This window comes from Chiroxiphia lanceolata, chromosome 8 (genome assembly GCF_009829145.1).
Source record: "Chiroxiphia lanceolata isolate bChiLan1 chromosome 8, bChiLan1.pri, whole genome shotgun sequence".
NCBI classification, from domain to species: domain Eukaryota; kingdom Metazoa; phylum Chordata; class Aves; order Passeriformes; family Pipridae; genus Chiroxiphia; species Chiroxiphia lanceolata.
In genome coordinates this window covers 29,129,196-29,147,009 of record NC_045644.1, presented here as the reverse complement: position 1 = coordinate 29,147,009, position 17,814 = coordinate 29,129,196, and the positions used below count along the sequence as shown (strand labels likewise).

The 17,814-nt window shown below is 36.6% G+C and overlaps 1 protein-coding gene across 2 annotated transcripts in view; it reads right to left on the bottom strand.

Moving 5' to 3' along the window:
- The window catches only part of GRID1 (glutamate ionotropic receptor delta type subunit 1), a 519,369-nt gene that overhangs the window by 82,598 nt on the left and 418,957 nt on the right, over positions 1 to 17,814 (bottom strand). For both annotated transcript variants that reach the window (XM_032695050.1, XM_032695049.1), the window contains exon 8: positions 16,548 to 16,667. In XM_032695050.1, the coding sequence (XP_032550941.1) occupies positions 16,548 to 16,667 (120 nt within the window). The remainder of the gene's footprint in view (positions 1 to 16,547; positions 16,668 to 17,814) is intronic.

Below are 17,814 nucleotides of genomic sequence, written 5' to 3'. Positions count from 1 at the left end.
GGATCATTTTACCTCACACTGGCAAAAAGCTTTTAAACAATCATCAATACACTATTGCATCTACTGTGCTATTACCATGAAAAAGTCTTACTGTTCAAGAATATTTCCTCTGGGTCATAATTATAATAAGAATAGGTTTCTGAGGGCATAATCTAACAAAGTCCTGAAGGTGAAAGATTGTTTAAAACCTTATTGAGGTAGATGTCTGTTTTATTTCAAAAATGGTATCAGAAGTTTATAACACATCTGAAAGTTTTAATGTTTTTTTTATTTATTTTTGTCTTGTTTTGAAGAAAAAAAGAACCACATGCAGTTGAGAATTTCATCAATCAGAATATTCATTGCAGTACAGAGATTTTCATTCTAGAGAGCCCTTCATCTTTTTGCACATCAATTCTGTCAGTTTTTGCAGTGAAATGTAACAACTGCTTCACAATGTCAACAGTTTGAGACATTATTTCAAAGTACAAAAGAGGTGGAGAGAAAGTCAAGGGAGTTTTCAGGGGGATGGATACTAGCAGCTCATATTTCTCTCAATACAAGACAGTTTGCATCAGGTATTAACTGATACAGCAAAGAATCTGCTTCAAACACAGAGAAACAACACAACTGAAAATCAACTTCAAGGAGAAGCTAGCTAGACACAAATGGGCTGATTTGCACTGTTGTACAAGCAAGAAAGTTAAGCAAAAGATTACGGCCAATATTATACACGTAAAGGAAACATAAACTAGGATAGGAAAGGGACAGTGCAGGAAGGATAACATGATCCCTCAGAGGTGTGTGGAAGGAGCACAGCTGTGTGAGCACTCCCCATGAGGCAGGTCCAATATTTTAACAAGACAGTACCCTGGCATTGTCCTCTGGTGGTACATACCAGGCTGGGCACAAGACACAGACCCCCAGGGTCAGTCATACTGTGATCAGATCCAATTAATTTGGACTTCATTCATCTGACTTTGGTCACCTTAAAGGCACCTGATTTTCATGAGAAGTCAGACAGCTGCTCTTCTTGGATGTCCTTTCTGCCCCACCCCATATTCTCCAGAAATATCCCTTAAAACACAGATACAAAGCATACACTACTATACTGGTTAGAAATATTTTGATAAATAAGGCAGTTTCTATATACTTGTATCCTGGTCCCCTGTATTTAATTAATAATTTAAATTACATAAGTGGGTCCCTTACAACTCAAGATAGTCTATGATTGTCTGTAAGTCACTATCTTCCAAACACACCAATTAAGAAAATTAGAAATTATCTAGCTGGGAGATGTTCAGGTAGATCACACCTTCTGACATTGCAAATAAACAGACTTTTTTTCTTTAAAGCAGATTACTACAAAACAGTAGGAGTTTGGTTTTTTTTTTTTTTAAACTGATTAATTGATACAGAGTGCAGTGATGCCAAATTCCTATTGCCATTTGGAGGCAGCTGGAGTGGTTTGGGTCCTGAAGTCACACCTGAGTCAGACTACTGACTACACACTTTGTTATCCATCTTGGTCTTCAGGAAAGAAGTACATATTTATGCTATATACAAGACTGGTTCAGAAAATTAACCTCTTTGTATGACCATTGAATTCTGTTGGAATAATCTGACATAACTGCTTGTTGTTTCTCTGCAGCCATGATTCAGTCAGTCACTGGCAGTGTCCTCATTAGGTAGGAGAGCTAACAGATACCATAGCTGGGTCACGGCCTGGGACTACCTTTGCAGCTGGAAGAACATCCTGCCTCACTCACTTGGGTGCTGCTGCCTGTGCAGCATCACAACACTGCACACAGGCAATAACTTTACTGGCTAAGCAAGACTATTCTCCCACTGCTCAGGAGATCTGTGCTGACAACCTTCATATGTACCCTTTCCAAAAAGTTGTGGCTGGCTACAAGTAGCATTGTGAAGTCTTATCCCATGTGCTGTGACCAAAAGGTCATCATAGTTTAGAAAAAGCTCTGTATGAAACACTTCTCTTTGGTTATTCTTCTTTTCATTACAAATTAACTGATTTTCTTTGACCAGCAGAGAATTTAAAAATCCATTCAAAACCCATTTCCAAGGCAGCCTCATTTCCTCCTAAGGAAAATAAAGAACTGCAGATGTACAAAGGTCTTCATGTGAAGGTAACATCAGGGAGACAGTATTTCTACAGGGGCAAAAGACAGCAGCAGAAAGACAACAAAATCCAGCTAGCTAGAAATCAATATTTTTAGTCTTTACAAAGAAAAATGAAAAGGAAAAAAAAGAAGTTTGTGCATAGTCTCTCAGATAATTAAAAGAAATGCCAAGTGAGAATAAGTTTTAATAAAGGAGACTTTATAAATTAGAATCAGAGACATGATTCATGAGTAGAAAATACCTGTCTAATAATCTCTCAGCTGAGGCATATATATGCCTAGTAATGACGCACAGCCAATCGAACGTGTTTAGAATGGCTGCAAAGAGAAACAACAGGCAGAGAAAAACAAGCTAGAGGACCATTATATGCTTTGTATGTTTATCTTGATTACCTTACATGTGGTACCTTCCTGAAAAAGGAACTCCTGCTTGCAGTGGTTGCACTCACTGCCTACCAGTTGCCGTGGAAGGAATAATTGCTTATTATGGGTGAAACCAGGCTAACATTAGTTAGGCTCTTACATGAAAGCCTTATCCTTCACATGAAAGAAGCTAATGTACGTATATACCTGTATATAAAAAATTCCCTATATGAAATTAGTGCCTGAAACTGAAAATCACAACGATAAAACTGATAGCCAGAACATTTCTTGACTTTCTAAAACAGAGAGAAATTTGATGTAGAATATAATCTATCTCTTAGTCTGTGAAAAACTTCTATTATTTAAAAAAACACCATCTGATTTAAATAAGAAAGAGTTGCACATGTGTTAAGCTAGCCTGCATTTTCTATATATCCAAATTTGCCCCCTCTATTTCTCCTTCTCAACTGTTACTAGACCACTCATTACCAATTTTTTTGGCATGGTCCAAAACTACCTATCAAATTCTGATCAGTCTGATAAGTGATCCAGAAACTTAACAATTTCCTAAAAGAAGGAAACTGAAGTATCCCAGTAAAGTAAAACCCTACTTTATAGTGTTTTCCAGCATGTCTGTCTATCCTCTGAGCAGCCTGTGAGGCTGCTCTCCCTGTGCAGTAACCAGACCAGGAGTTACCCCAACGTGTTACCTTGATGGGTGCCAGAGCTCAGATCCTCTGCTGAGAGGAAGGGTGAGAGTTGAGCACTGTCTGTGCTCTGACCAGGCAACTGGGACCAGCCCAGAGAATTAGGAGGGAGACTGCAGGACTGGCTGCAAAATATTCTGCAGAGAAAATAAGGAAAGATTCTTCCTCACAGCAATATTAATACAAGTTCTAATGTAAAGTCTGGAAAGCAGAGCTGTATTTCTAGCTAATAAGCTAGAAATAATAAGCCAAAGGAAGTACTGATATTGCCTGTCAGGTTTATTGATGACCATTATCCATAAATTCTCTCTGGTTTTCTCACACCCCTGTATTTCCACTGGGCATGCCTTGTTTCTCAACATTGTATTTTTGACAGCATTAGTCAGCACACCAAAGTAAAAGAAAGAATCTTACTGCTATATTTTTTTAATCTTTAAATGTGTCCATATAAAGCTTTCAAAATGCTCCCAGAGGAACTGGTTTTTTGTTGATTTGTACTTTTTTTTTAATTGACTGGCAAGACAAGCATATTCTAATATGCCACAGAGAAAATTAAGATACAGTGAAATCTATATATGCATGTATACATGTATAGGAGTTTGCATATTTTATAGTCTTTCCCGCAATTTAAAGACTCAGCATTTTTATGCAAATGGTTTACAGCAACAAAGAAAGAGAGAACATTTGGATTTACAATTGAGGACATTGTGACATAAAAAAGCCAAACATAGCCAAGACCAGGCATACTTCAGTATAAATATACATCAGGAAGGCAACAGAACTAGTCCTGATGTGGATTTCAGTTGAGATGCTGTCAATCAAACCAGTATTTAATTCAACAGACTTTGTCAGCTTGCTTCAGTTACAGGCCAGCTGGAGGTCCTTTCCTCATCAATCACTGCACCCCCAGCTTTCTGGGATTACTCAAATTAGCTGCCTGTGCTCTTGGTGCACTCCCCCACAGAGCATCCTGCTGATGCCTGGGTCTATGCCCCATTTAATTTATCATCAGGCACATTGAGATACCTACAGAAAACTAAAGAAATTCTTGAACTAATATAGATCAAACTAACAGATATTCAAATTTCTATCCTGGAATGCATTGCTGATGCTTATTTTTGGTGACAGGAAAGCATGGGGAGCATGGAAGGATTTGAAGCAATGGCAGTGGGCAGGACTGTGGCTGTACACAAACACACAAATGGCTTTGGGTCTGTTAATTTCTAATAGAGAAGGAGGAGAAAAGAAAACAATCCTTTGCTCATTGATCTAGAGCATCGTTAATCCATACACTGTCTTTCTGGACTGGACCATGCAATACCCACTGAAGCAAGCCAGAGCTAGAGAAGTGAGATATACTACAGTGGTGTTTCAAAATCAGAATCAAAACAGCTCACTTCAACTGGAAATCTGCCTCTATGCAGCCTTGCTGCTAGTCTGATCCTAAACTTCCAAGTCTTGGAAATACTCACGGTTATTATGAATTCAGAACAGAGATGATTTCTGAAATAATTAAAACTACCTGTGTCTAGAAGGTTAATTCAGATACAGGGAAGGATGTTTAATCTTTGCTGCAGCCTAAGTGCCATGGAGCAATGAGGATTATTCATGTGGGCAGGCAGGGAGACACAGGAGGGAAGGGAGCTCAAGAGATCCTTGCTGTTCCAATTCTTCCTTTCCTTCCAGAAGATCCCGCTGACTCTTTTTCTTTACTTCATAAAGGGTGAGAAAACAGGGCAGCTTATCTTCAAAATCCAGTATCAATACTCAAAAGAACTACCATAAATCCTCTCATACAGAGACACCAGCAAAATGAGTACAGGTTCTTAAACTTTATTTTGCTCAAAATCTGTGAGAACAGAGAAAGATAATCTGGCAGGAGCAGTGTGCAGGTGAAGATCCTCTCTGAAGTGCTATAAATGGTGAAGAAAAAAGGCTCTACCTGTTCTCTTCAAATGAAACCAGAAAATATGTATAGTAAGTGCCACTAATGTATTTTAAGCCAAAAAATTGTTTCCTGATAATATTAGGATAAAATATTACAAGGGCAGCTATAGATCAATTTATAAATGTGGTGAACTCCTCCGACACATTATAGCCAACCCATGTTATAAATAACAAAGAAAAACCAAGTTTTTCAGACAATGCACTGTTTTTTGAACAAGACAAAAAGCAATTAGACAAAATCACAAGCATGCAAATAATGCAAATAAGAAAGAGAAGATTTCTACTTTATGCTAGGTGGCACTACCACACTTCAACTTTATGTGCTTCATGTATGTCAGAGAGAGGGACAGAGAGAGGAAGGTCCAACTTCATTTTCTCCACCATTATTGAGCCTTTCCCTTAAGTTGAAGGTTATTTATGTTCCAAAGCAGGGTCACTCTGTGGCAGATAAAAAGGTTTTAGTGATGGTGACTCTGACTTTTCACAGATGGCTCAGCTGTCAGATAAAAATTACTCTCATATCCTCATCAGACTGTCCAATATTGAACTATGCTATACTCAACAAATTCACCTCAAGATGACACCAAGTCAGCAATGAGGAAACTGTGACTTTCTGGGATGCTGAGCATTCCTTTCCTCCATGCTTAGCTCTGTAACACACCATCTTGAAGCACAAAGGACATTGCTATAGAGATGTTGAGGAGAAGCTTCCAGCCAGAAAGCCAACTGTGCCCTGATGTGTCAAAAGCAGCATGACCAGCAGGTCAGGGGAGGGGAGTCTGCCCCTCTACTCTCTTCTGGTGAGACCCCACCTGAGTGAGGCCCCAGGGCCCCCAGAAGGATGTGGCCCTGCTGTTGCAAGTCTAGATGAAAATGATGATCAGATTCTGTTTTGCCTACAGCACATTTGTTAAAACAGCACATTAGCAATGCAGGAAGCTCTCTCTTGTGAACCTGGAAAATCGTAATAAATTATATCAAAAACCTGATGCAATTGCAATAATCGTTTTAAAGCCAAAAATACTTAATGCCTTAAAGTTTTGATTATTTCTAAAAAATGACTGTCTAGTCTAATCTGAGCTCCTTTCCTTATGAAATCTGATTCTCACTAAAAAAATAATAATATATAAATTAATTAAAGGCAATCTAATCCATATTTTCCATTTGTCCTTCTCTACTGGCTACAACAAATGACTGTTTTGCACTGCAGCTTGGGAATGGAAGACATAGACGAAGAACATGGTATGTGGATAATTAGAGAGATTCAACAGGAGTCATCATGAGTGAAGTGTTATGATGGTGTTAAGTCATGGCTGACACAGTAGTTGATAATAAAATCTTGTAATACCTCCCATAGGAAAAATATACAAAAGTACATTACATAATGAATGAAAATATATATGAAAACTTCTCTCTGTCTTCTGAGATTTAACAGTAGGTGTTTTACATTTTTCCTTACTTTTTTAATAAATCAAACCATAGTTAAAATAATGTAGTAATAGATCTTTGAACAACTCATCTGTCTTTGCCCAAAACCTCCATCAAGATTCAAAATAGAAATGGGGAGGAAGCCGTTTATGCAATGGATGGAATATATTTAATCTCTCAGTTCAAGTGTGAATATATGTTGAATTCTAATAAAAAGTCATGGTTGGGCAGCCGAGGAAGGTACCAATTTTTCAGAGCCAGACTGTGCATAGAGTCACACTGAATTGTTTGCTGAAATGGAGGACACTGGGGCTTCCATGGAGACAAATGACCACCCACAACAGAGAGAAGCTTTCAGGGGACAGGATGCAATATAAAAGTGAGCACCATGTAGCTGGGTCTGAAACTGGGGGATGCATGAGAGGAGGAGAAGCAAACTCAGAGAGCAAGCCTCTGACATAGGAGATTCATCTTGAGATCCCAAGAGTAGACATTTTGTTTTAATTAAGAAAGAGACCAAAATGTCCTGTAATGAGGGCCACACTAGAGTAGCAGACTCTGTGGGCTGTACCCTAGATTCAGGTTCATTTTAAGCCAGGTCAGCCAGCAAATCTCTGTTTTCCAGTTCATTGGCTACTATTGTGTAATAGTGTTCCTATTTGTGTTCAAATAAAAAAGCTCTGAATGTTCTTTCAGTGAGTCTATCGAGGAATAGTCCTCCTCTGAACACTCAGAAACCAATCAGAGTTAATGAAAAATAATAACAAAATCTCAGTGCACTTCCTTCATGCTCATAAAGTAGCTGTTTTATGCTCTCTTTTGCCCTCACTTGTCTAAAACAAAACAAAACAAAACCAACAAACAACCAAAAACCAAGGAGTAATAACACTTTTTTCTCTAATACTATTACCTCGTCGTAACACTGTGAAAGTGTGGAAAACCTACTATGAAGTACTTCCTCTCAATTATTTATTTTAAAATTTAGGAGAGAAGAAAGAAAAAAACAGACACACAACTCCAGATTCCAGAAGTGAGCTGCTCTCTCTGCAACTTTCAGCCACAGGCAGCACTGTTTGTTGTGCCTACCCTGAAATTCATACCTTACACCTTATCCACTGTACTATTGACCCCTATCTTGGCAAATATCCTGAGAAGTCTCAATACTGAACATTCTCAAAACTTAAATTATGAAATTATGAAATTCTGACTTGTTTTCCTGTCAGAATGGCAAAACTACAACAGCAGATTTCTGAACACACAACTACATGGTTTGTATATTACACAATAATAATACAGTTAAATACCTGGGTAACTCTTGGTACAACAAATCCATAGCCTTACTGAAATGTAAATAGCTACAGTGACCTTGTAGACTGGTATTGAATGGCATCATGAATGAGAATAGAAAGAATGGGAGAATGAACTCAGTTTACATTCAGCACAGCTCAGACAGCAATCTTGCAAAGCATCCACTAGCTTATGTCTTATTGTATTAATCTAATGGTAGAATAAATTACATATAGAACTTTAAGATAATTATAGATGGTGCTAGAACTACTCAAACTGAAATGTTCTCATATGATTAAATATCACCCATGCTTCTAGTTACTACATATGAGCATTTTTAACTCCATGTAAGCAATTGCTGACTGTTGTGCTCGTCCAGGACTACTCTCTGTTAAGGCTCCAGGAACTCAATGCTTCAGCACCTTCAGTCACTATCTGACCAAGCACAGTGTTGTACAGGAAAGCTTTAGACTGCTTTGTAAAAGTACACCTATTTTTGCACTTTGCCAACCTTATTTATATTTAGATAACAGTCCTTACTTAAAAAAAAAAACACAAAAATCCAAACAAACAAATGCTCATGAACTGATAACAGCTAGACACCATCCCTAGATGGTATTATTTCAACCATTTTACAATATGACCACTTCTCTCACAGCATTGTAATGAAATATTATCAGTTGATAAAATTTGAAAAGAAAAAAAAGAGACTTTACAACAAACAATGCAGGGAGATACAGTAGTCAAGCTGCTGAAACCAACAATTCACTTCGTAGGCTCATAGAGCCTCCAGTCTCTTAGTAAACTATGAAACACAAAAGTATAATCAATGCTTTCATCACAGACCCAGTATCCCAGAAAACAGGGTATGTGAGAGAAAGGATTTGACTCTCCACTTCTTTTCCCAAAGTTTAAGATGGTGGAAGAAAGGGCAGGACCAGGCAAGACAGCACAGAAATTTCAGACACAGAGGGAACAAGTGCATGTGCTGTCCTAAGTAAAGCACAACCTTTTGGGACCTTTGGGCAGTATTCCAAATGAGAGGAATTTCATTATTACAACAAGCACTCTCTTTCTTCTCATAGTGCCCATATTCAGAGAAACTGATCTTGGCAAGCAATTTTAAAGCAAATAACTGATGTCAGATTTAACAGTTTTTATGATGCTTCTTTTCCTAAAAGAAAGCCTGTATCTGGCTATGTCCTTTGGTCAATAATAAGCAGCAGGATATTTTCCTTAACTCCTCCACTATAACAGAGAATCCCTGGATTATATGTTAGGGTTTTTTTTCCTTTACTCTTCGCTACATCTGCTTTCCAACAAAGCCCAATACTTGCAAGTTTTCAGACCTCATCAACAAACTCTTTTGGAAGTTTGAAACCTACCTTTTCATAGGAAAGATATTGTTGTGAGTTAAGTAAGTGTTTGTGCATTACACTTATTAATGTATTAAAAATCCAGACATACCAAATCTGGTAGCCTGTCACGTAGATGTAAGGTTCAGAAAGAATATTCCATTTTGACCGTTATTATCTATGCCTGATACCATCCCCATTCCAGCAAAATGATGTTGTCTCAAACTGGAGAACAAGTTTTATTATGTGACATCTCTGTATTATATCCAAACACATAAATTAATTCACTCCTACTGCAGGAGATATCGTGGTACTGGACTGGGCATATTTTGGAATTCTTTCCTTGGCACAGGCTCACATCGATTATAGATTGTACCTATTTTAAGGTAAAACTGAGTGTTTTCTGTGTAGTCTGAAAACAGAAAGTCCTCAATTTAAAGGCAGTTCTGTCAGGAACTGGAACAGCAGCAGGCAATCTCTGCCAAGTACCGTAATTGCAATGAATTAGCCAACACAGACAAAGAAGTATAATCAGAACTCTGATGCCCTTTTGAAGGTATATTTCCAAAACAGTAAATTGACAAATTAAGGTTATTCTTTTTAAAGTATAATGAAATTAAAGAACCAAGCCAAAGCAAGTCAGATAATTTGTGGCACTTTGTCACACAAAATTTCCTCATGTCCCACATTTGGGCTGACCACTAAGATCTTGCCGTGAAACTTGTCTTTTGAAAACCTGCATGTGAAATTATTTACTCATACACAATAATAAAATCCAGCATGAAATGGCAGAAATAAAAACACAAATATAAACGTAGTTTTTAATTACTTCTATTTATGTTCTGTATTTTAATAAGACTAAAGAGAAACCATAAAATTCTTTCATTTTTCATAAAACTGTGATGGTGGCCTGACCAAATAACTTAACTACCTGTATTTAAACATCCACTTTTTGACATATCGAATGTATCAGAGCAACATACAGGTGACATTATCCTGGATTTTAAAATTACTGCTGACATAAATTACTTCATAAATTATACTTTCCCTACATCTATTTGCTGTTTACCAAATGATACAGGGTAACAATCATTAGAAGAATTAAAAGCATTTTCCAAATACTGCAGAAAACAAACTATGCATGGTCTCCTTCAACGTGCAGTCCTTGCAACTGTCCCTGACACTGAAATCATGCTAAAAATGAAATCAGATCTCCTTAGTTTATGCACTTATGAAAGCCAAGATGACTCCTGTTTGACTTGACAGCTTAAATAACTGTATTTTGGCATTACCATTATTATCTTTCAAAGTGATTTCACTAAACAGACATTATTAAAAAAAAAAAAAACACTATTCTGACACTAAACAGAAAGTTCTGGATTGGTGTGAATTTTTAAATAATCATGTATCAAAGACATTTCTTAGGGTAGGAAATTCAAAAAGAGCGACTGTCCCTCTTTTCTGGAGAAGTGAGCTTGTTGCCTTTGTTCAAGATCGATGCTGTGAAAAAGAAAATAGCAAATAATCTCTGTCTTTGGATTTCCAAAAATTTAAAAAGAATTTGTGCAGGTTTTTTTGAATACTTTTTCGTGTGTGTTAAGCTCATAAAATTTTAACCCATTTCTCTATGGAAACACATTTTTCTTCATAGTGTCCACTTTTCAGCACAGATTCTTCCTGAGCTGAGCTACAGAAAGGGGCTTTCTTCTCATCCCATTCTGAATACTCTCCTAGGATTCATCAATAAATTATAGGAGCTTTGATGTAAACTCCATAATTAAAGATGTACCTGTTTTTATATGGCTGATTTTAACAGTCCTAGTATCCCAATTTTATGCAGTATTGCATAATGTGTTTAAAAAGGACAATGTTATAGCCAAGACTCATTATAATCTGGTAGGTAGGATATAGCATGCAACTCACAAATTAAACAAAATTTCTAAACATACAGGTAGTGGTGTATGTGGGCTGTGGAAACTTCAGCAGCATCCTAATTGCTCTAGGTATCCTGGCCCCACTCTTAACTCAGATATGGCTGCTTTTTAAAATCTAGCCTTAAGCTCCACACTGTGAAAATGTCACATAAACAGCTGAACAGTCTTCCAAAGGAGAAGACCAGCATGATCTCATACTTGGAGAAATTCCAACTCAAATTTGCAAGACATCCCATTTACTTGGGGTTGACACTGGTATAATTTGCAAATATATACAACACTTTGTATTTGCAAATACAAGTAACAGTTTATACACGAGCATGAGTCCCACTGTTTCTCAAAAACATAAAATAAAATAAAAAACTAACTTAAAAAGAACTATCACATATCTGCAACAGGAAATACATTTTTAAAATTGCTTATCTACTTTTCAGTGAGTGTAACAATTCAGCTAGAATTTTACAATGAAATCATGCAGAACATAAAGTATTACAAAAAGGTCCAATTTGCAGAACCTGACCAAACAGTGACTCCATTTCAGAAAATTAACCCTTCTGTTCATCATGTTTCCTTTCTAGTATTCTTCTATAGTTGATCATAGCAATTTCCTGTATGTTCAGCTGTATTTTTCACCACAAATAATTCAACCCCTGGAATTTGCAAGGTATGCATTTATTTTTACTCCTCACAGACATCTGGTAGAGAAAATTACTACTAAACATTAAAGGAGTTTTATGAAGTAAAATACTTCAGTTCTTTCTTCAGTTTGACACACGTATTTATAGGGTGAATCACAACAGTCTTTTTCCAATTTATTCCACCATGGCACTCAATCAACTCAAACAGAAAGTTTAACTAAATGTAAATGTGGGAAATTGTATTTTATTTGGAATGAAAGGACTATTAGCCCTTCCCTTTGCAAAGTAACAAGGGGTCTTTAGGGATCAAAAGTAACCAAGACTTCAGTCTTACATTTCTGCTGAAAGATACCTTGGCCACAGAGGTTAAACCAAAATATTATACCCAAGTACATGTTTATGAAGTGCTCAGATGGAAGGCAGGCATCTGTTTTATAGCTAAACTCAGGCAATTTAGTTATGTATTTGTCCACGTAAGCAAAACTGATTCAATTACCATAACATTCTTTTGGTGTGTGTATATATATATATATATGTATCTTTTAGCAGCATACAATGTGACTTGGCAATATTCTTGCAGATAAAAGTGCTTGTTACTGCGGATCCCTAAAAATACCATTCCTTTTTGCAATGGATAAGGAGCATAGGATTTCTCATCATGATAATGCTGAGATTTTGTCTAAAAGTAACAATCCAAATTAAACCACGGTTTCAGAATTCAAAAATGCGGTTTCAACAAATCTGAAACATATCACAGAAACTACTCACAGTGACTTCTGCAATCTGCCTCAGAAGTGCTGTAGGAAACAACTATAACCGTTTATGAAGAAGTTGATATTTAAAGAAAATCTAATTTAAAAAAATTAAAACACACCAACTAGTAGAAATTAATAACCACTCCCAAAAACTACCATTTTGAGCAGAATGTTTCTCATGAAATATTGAATGTGTGCAAACCATTAATTCTGTCTTCATTACAGCCAGGTTGGTAAAGAAATGCAGATTGCTTTAGAAAAAATATGATCCCTGTCATAAAGTAAACTAAATAACCACATCATTTCACATTTACAGAAGATCTTCCTGCCAAGAATGAAGATGAAGATTATCATAAAGCTCCTCACAGGCATCATCTAACTAAGCCTAATCACATCCCTACAAGGGCAGTTAGTTGTTGTGGTGTTCTCTGCATACATGATTAAATGAGAACAAATATGTTTACACCTCAAGAGCTCTCTGTGAAGTAGTGAGTTACTAGGAATATCACCCTGGATTACCAGCTCCCTTACTTTTGCTCTCACGACTGGATCATCAAACTGGATCATCATTGTGTGGAATCCATCCAAATGCAGAAACACAAGAAGTACAAACCAGTTCAGGTGTTCTGACGGTTACACGAAGGCTTTCATTAATAAGAACTAATAGATGGTCACCAAGGAGTTAATTAATGTAAGCCTGACTTGCTTTCCTACTTTATGTCCCTTGTACCATGGAAGTAGGACATCAGCTTTATTCTTACTTCTTCCTTTATCACTTTCTGTATTTAATTATTTTTATTATATTTTTTTAAAATATACGGGTACCCTGGTTGCTATTTCTAAAAGTGTTTACAGACAGCAGGAACATAAATCATAGGGGTAATTACCAAGCACTAGGCATTTAAGCCTGGTTTGTGTAACAATCTTCAAGTTTCAAATGCCCTGATAAGTCACTACACTAATCTCTTTTTTAAGCACAAATACACCGTGCTTTCTAAATCTCCACATAGCCACAGTGAATAGAAGGCAATTGCCTGAGCCTGTTGTTAAACAAGGTGATATACCTTAAGGGACATATCCTGTTCTTTTATGTTTCAACCAAAGAAATTAGAGCACTTTCTGAAGTTTCCCTTTCACTAAAGCACACCCAAAGGAAAAATAAATGGTGCATACAAAAGCACTATAAGCCTTTAGGAAAACCACATGGTGTTAGACTTGTCTAACAAAAGACATACTAAGTGACTTGTTGAATAAAGCAGAAGGTATACTAAACAAGAAAATACATATATTTACTTGCACTCCTGCCTAAATCACAGCTAGTGAAAGCAACAATTGTCTGCAGAAAAACCTGATCTCAGGGCAACTGGAGAGTCAAGAGGCCTCTACAAAATAGCTCTGAAAATTTCTGCTAGACTTTAGTTACTATCTTGGACACCCTCCTAGGAGTCTTTCTGGTGGGAATGATTCCCAAAAAACTTTGTAAGGGATGTTGAGAGTTAAAAGTCCACTTGCTTTTGACAGAATTCCATCTAAGGTTCAACACTCAATGTTATAGTCTTTTGCCTTACCCTGTCACAGATCCCAAGTGCAAAGATTTTTTTGTAGGGTCTGGACAGGAATAAATAAATACAGATGCTCTCCATGCAGAAGAAAAGAAAACCATGCAGAAGAACCTTCTGTTTTCTACCCAAAATATGTGCCTCCTCAGCTAAACCTGAGCAAAGTCTGAAATGGAAACGACTGATAATAAATAAGAATTGGTCTCTCACTCAAATAACATAAACAAGACAAACATGACCTTCTGAGTTTTTAAAAGTAATTCTAAGCTATAACATATATTTGCTGCAATAACACAAGTCAATTCAAATAACTGAATTCCAGTAGTTCCATGGTAGTCATGCTCTGAGAGGTATCATCTCTTCTAAGTTCTTCTATAGACTTCTCGGGCATATTGCTGACTTTTTACTCTCTCTCTATATTAGACTAAAAGTATAATTTTATTTTATCTCAGAGCAGTATTCCACAGCCATTAGCTTTTTACTCATTTAGAATTATACTCCCTTTCATTTTTGGGAACTGTATAATGTTCTGGATTTGACATTCAAAAAGTTAGGCCTCCTACATTAAACACCTAATCCCAAAGTAGCACATTAGGGATCAAAAGTGATCAGCAGTATATCAGGTAAGCCATTTTAGCAATTTTTCCATTTAGTCATTTTACCTATTTCTTTACCTTGTGGTCCCTTTTGAGTGGTATTTTAGCTCTCTCCACTTCACACCTCTGGATTATATGTCCAGGTGGTCAGTGTGCTACACATGCTGAAGCGAGAGCTTTTGTATCTGTATCACCATATTTGAAATACACATTAGAAAAAAAAAAAGTAATAATGTATAATCACACGTCATAATTTGCCTTTAAGGCTCAAATCTGTGCTGAGTGGTGTTCATGCCAATTTTACTGAAAGGTAAATCAAAGCATCAAGCAACTATGTGACTTATGCGAAGTCACTTGGGAATTCTGTAATAAAATGATATCCATGTGCTAAGGATAACACAGCACTGGCAGGACACTTATGCTTTTCTCTAGTGGCAGCTGGAAACACAGTAGGACAGTCCACAGCATCTCACATAGCACCAGATACTTGTGTTCTGCATACCTGTGCATAAAGGGAGGTGCAGACTTCCGACTATGAGCTGGAATTGTTTCCTAGACCTCCTAAGCTGACTTTGTTTTCTTAAATAGACAACACTTTTCCAAACTGAGACAATAGGGTATATATTTTTTAATAATTCAGGCAGGGTTTGAAACTAAAGACGTCCTAATTTTCAATCTTCTAGAAGTGAAAGCAGACTGAGAAATAGCCTTTTCTGGCCATTACAATATAGGAGGGTACCTAGCCAATCTGAAGTGTTCAAACACATTTTTTTGGCAAGAGAAAATTTTCAATTATATCTCCTGGAATTTTATGCATTTCCAATACTTATCTGCCTTCTGTTGAATTTCTAATAGATATTGAATGCCTTTGGCTCCACGTCCAGAATCCTTGTGCCAAACTAGACTCTGAAAGAATCTCATGTTTTGCTGATAAAAATGATAATGCAAATACAAGTTCCTTACTTGTTTTTCCATTTAGACTTCTGTAATTTAGGTGAATCAAAACAAATTACAGAAACCAATGGTCAAATGGAAATAGAAAATTTTGTATATTTTAATTATTCGTGGAAAACCTTTTTGTTTAGCTCTGTTTAATGCAGGACTCATTGATCACACTGTGGTAATGTCTGTATTTCAACCAGCTGACCAGTTTAGAAATTATTCGTATCCTGGGTTCCAATCAGTACCTCACTGTTCAACTGAGAGTTTCATATACTTTTGGAGCATCCCCTCTGCATGAACTTGTTCCAGGTAGCCTTCTTAGCTCAAGACAATTTATGTTAATAACACCCTGGAACCATTTTAACTGCCTTCCAATCCCCATCAGTTCTTACACCACCAGCTACCACTGATGAATCATCCTTTATTTTTCAGGATATAGCATCATTAATTTTGGAAATTATCTTCTCTACAGTTTATTATTTATGTATCTCAAATTCTTGTAATAGCTATACTTGGAACATCTTTGTGTGTTTAGGTAATTTATATTCTCAGTTACCTTCCTTAGTAAGACAAGTGCCAGTTGTATTATATCTTCCATATTTATATTATATCAATCATATCTTAATTAACAATAAAATACATGAGCAGAATTGTGCAGTGTTCCCTATTATATTCACAGAATTGTTATGGCACTGCATCATTACTGCACATGGAAAACTACTTGCAGAATTCCTGCCTACCAATATAAAATTAGTTTTCAAGATTTAAGTGTGTAATAAATTAGAAAATATTTCTCTTATAGTAAATTTCTTCTGCAGCATACCACTAATTCATTCTTAAGAATAACATTTTCACCTGTGAAGCAGAATACACATTATTTAGAGGAAAAGAAAAGAAAGAAGCAGCATGTCTTTACCCTCCGCACATCTTTGCCAAAGGTTTCGCTGTAGCTTGTGCCCAGGATTTCAAATTGGACATAGGGGTTGGCACCATCTTCTCTGAATTCCATAACACCAGTAAGCCCAGTTATATGGCCCTGAGGAAATAAGTTTTAAGAAGTTTAGAATAGAACAAATTTACCTTTATAAACACTCCTCTACATTAAAGGTAGGCAAAATCTGCTTTGAAAATGCTTACAGTGAACTTAAATATAGCAATTGCATGTCCTTAAGTAGCTCGAACCCCAAACCAGTGCCAGACAAAAGACTTTAATTTTTTTTATTTTTTTTTTTTTAAATTACTTTAGCACTAACACATCCACTGTTTATGGCCATCAGGTCATCACTGTTCACAGAAACAGAGCCCAAAGAAGAGGAGAAGAACTTTGGTGGACAACAGCTATTTCTGTATCTACTTGAACTAAAGCATGTTCACTTCTGGGTCTGAATACAAAGGCATGAAACTCCAGTCCAAAAAAAAAGAGTATGCCTGCTGTGCTCCCAAGAGAGGCAGGGAAAAAAGAACATATAATTGGAAATATCTCTGTGAAAGTATCACCAAGTTTGATTCTGGGTTTGTAGCAAAGAAGCTTGAAGTGACACCAAAGTTTGAAATAATTTAGCAATAAAGAATAGCATCGTTAGGACTGGTCAGAATGATCAAACTGCATCTTTTTACTAGAGGAAACAAGGGGTTTCTTCATAATAATTTCTAAAGTTAGGATAGTAAAAAATGAGGCTTTTTTTTCCATTAGCACTCGTGATCAAATAACTTTCATACAAGAAGCTGCCATGCATCTGCAAAAACACAGTACTGTCCATATTTGAGTAATTCAGCAATGCTGCAAAACAGTGTAACTGTTAGTGACAACTTAGCTAAATCAGATCCCTACAGTACACAAAAACATACTTACCAATGCTCAGCTAACATGCAAAGCTAGTTGAGTTTAGTACATGGAACAAAAGTCTTAAACCATATCACTGGTTGCCCCCCTTGAGCTCCTTAGGTTGTTTTCTTTATAAAATGCATGTTTCCATTTCTACAAATGACTACTCCTAATCATGCTATCTCCACAGAAGGTAGCTGTGAGAACAACAGAGGTAGAACACACACCACTGGAGCAACACTGCAATGTCTGCAATTTGTTTATCATAAATCATTTACTCATTTAATAGCTGTGGATCATTCCTGGTAGTTGTAAATCACTTGCTTTTAATAAATCAAAGAAAAGTTGAATAAAAAAA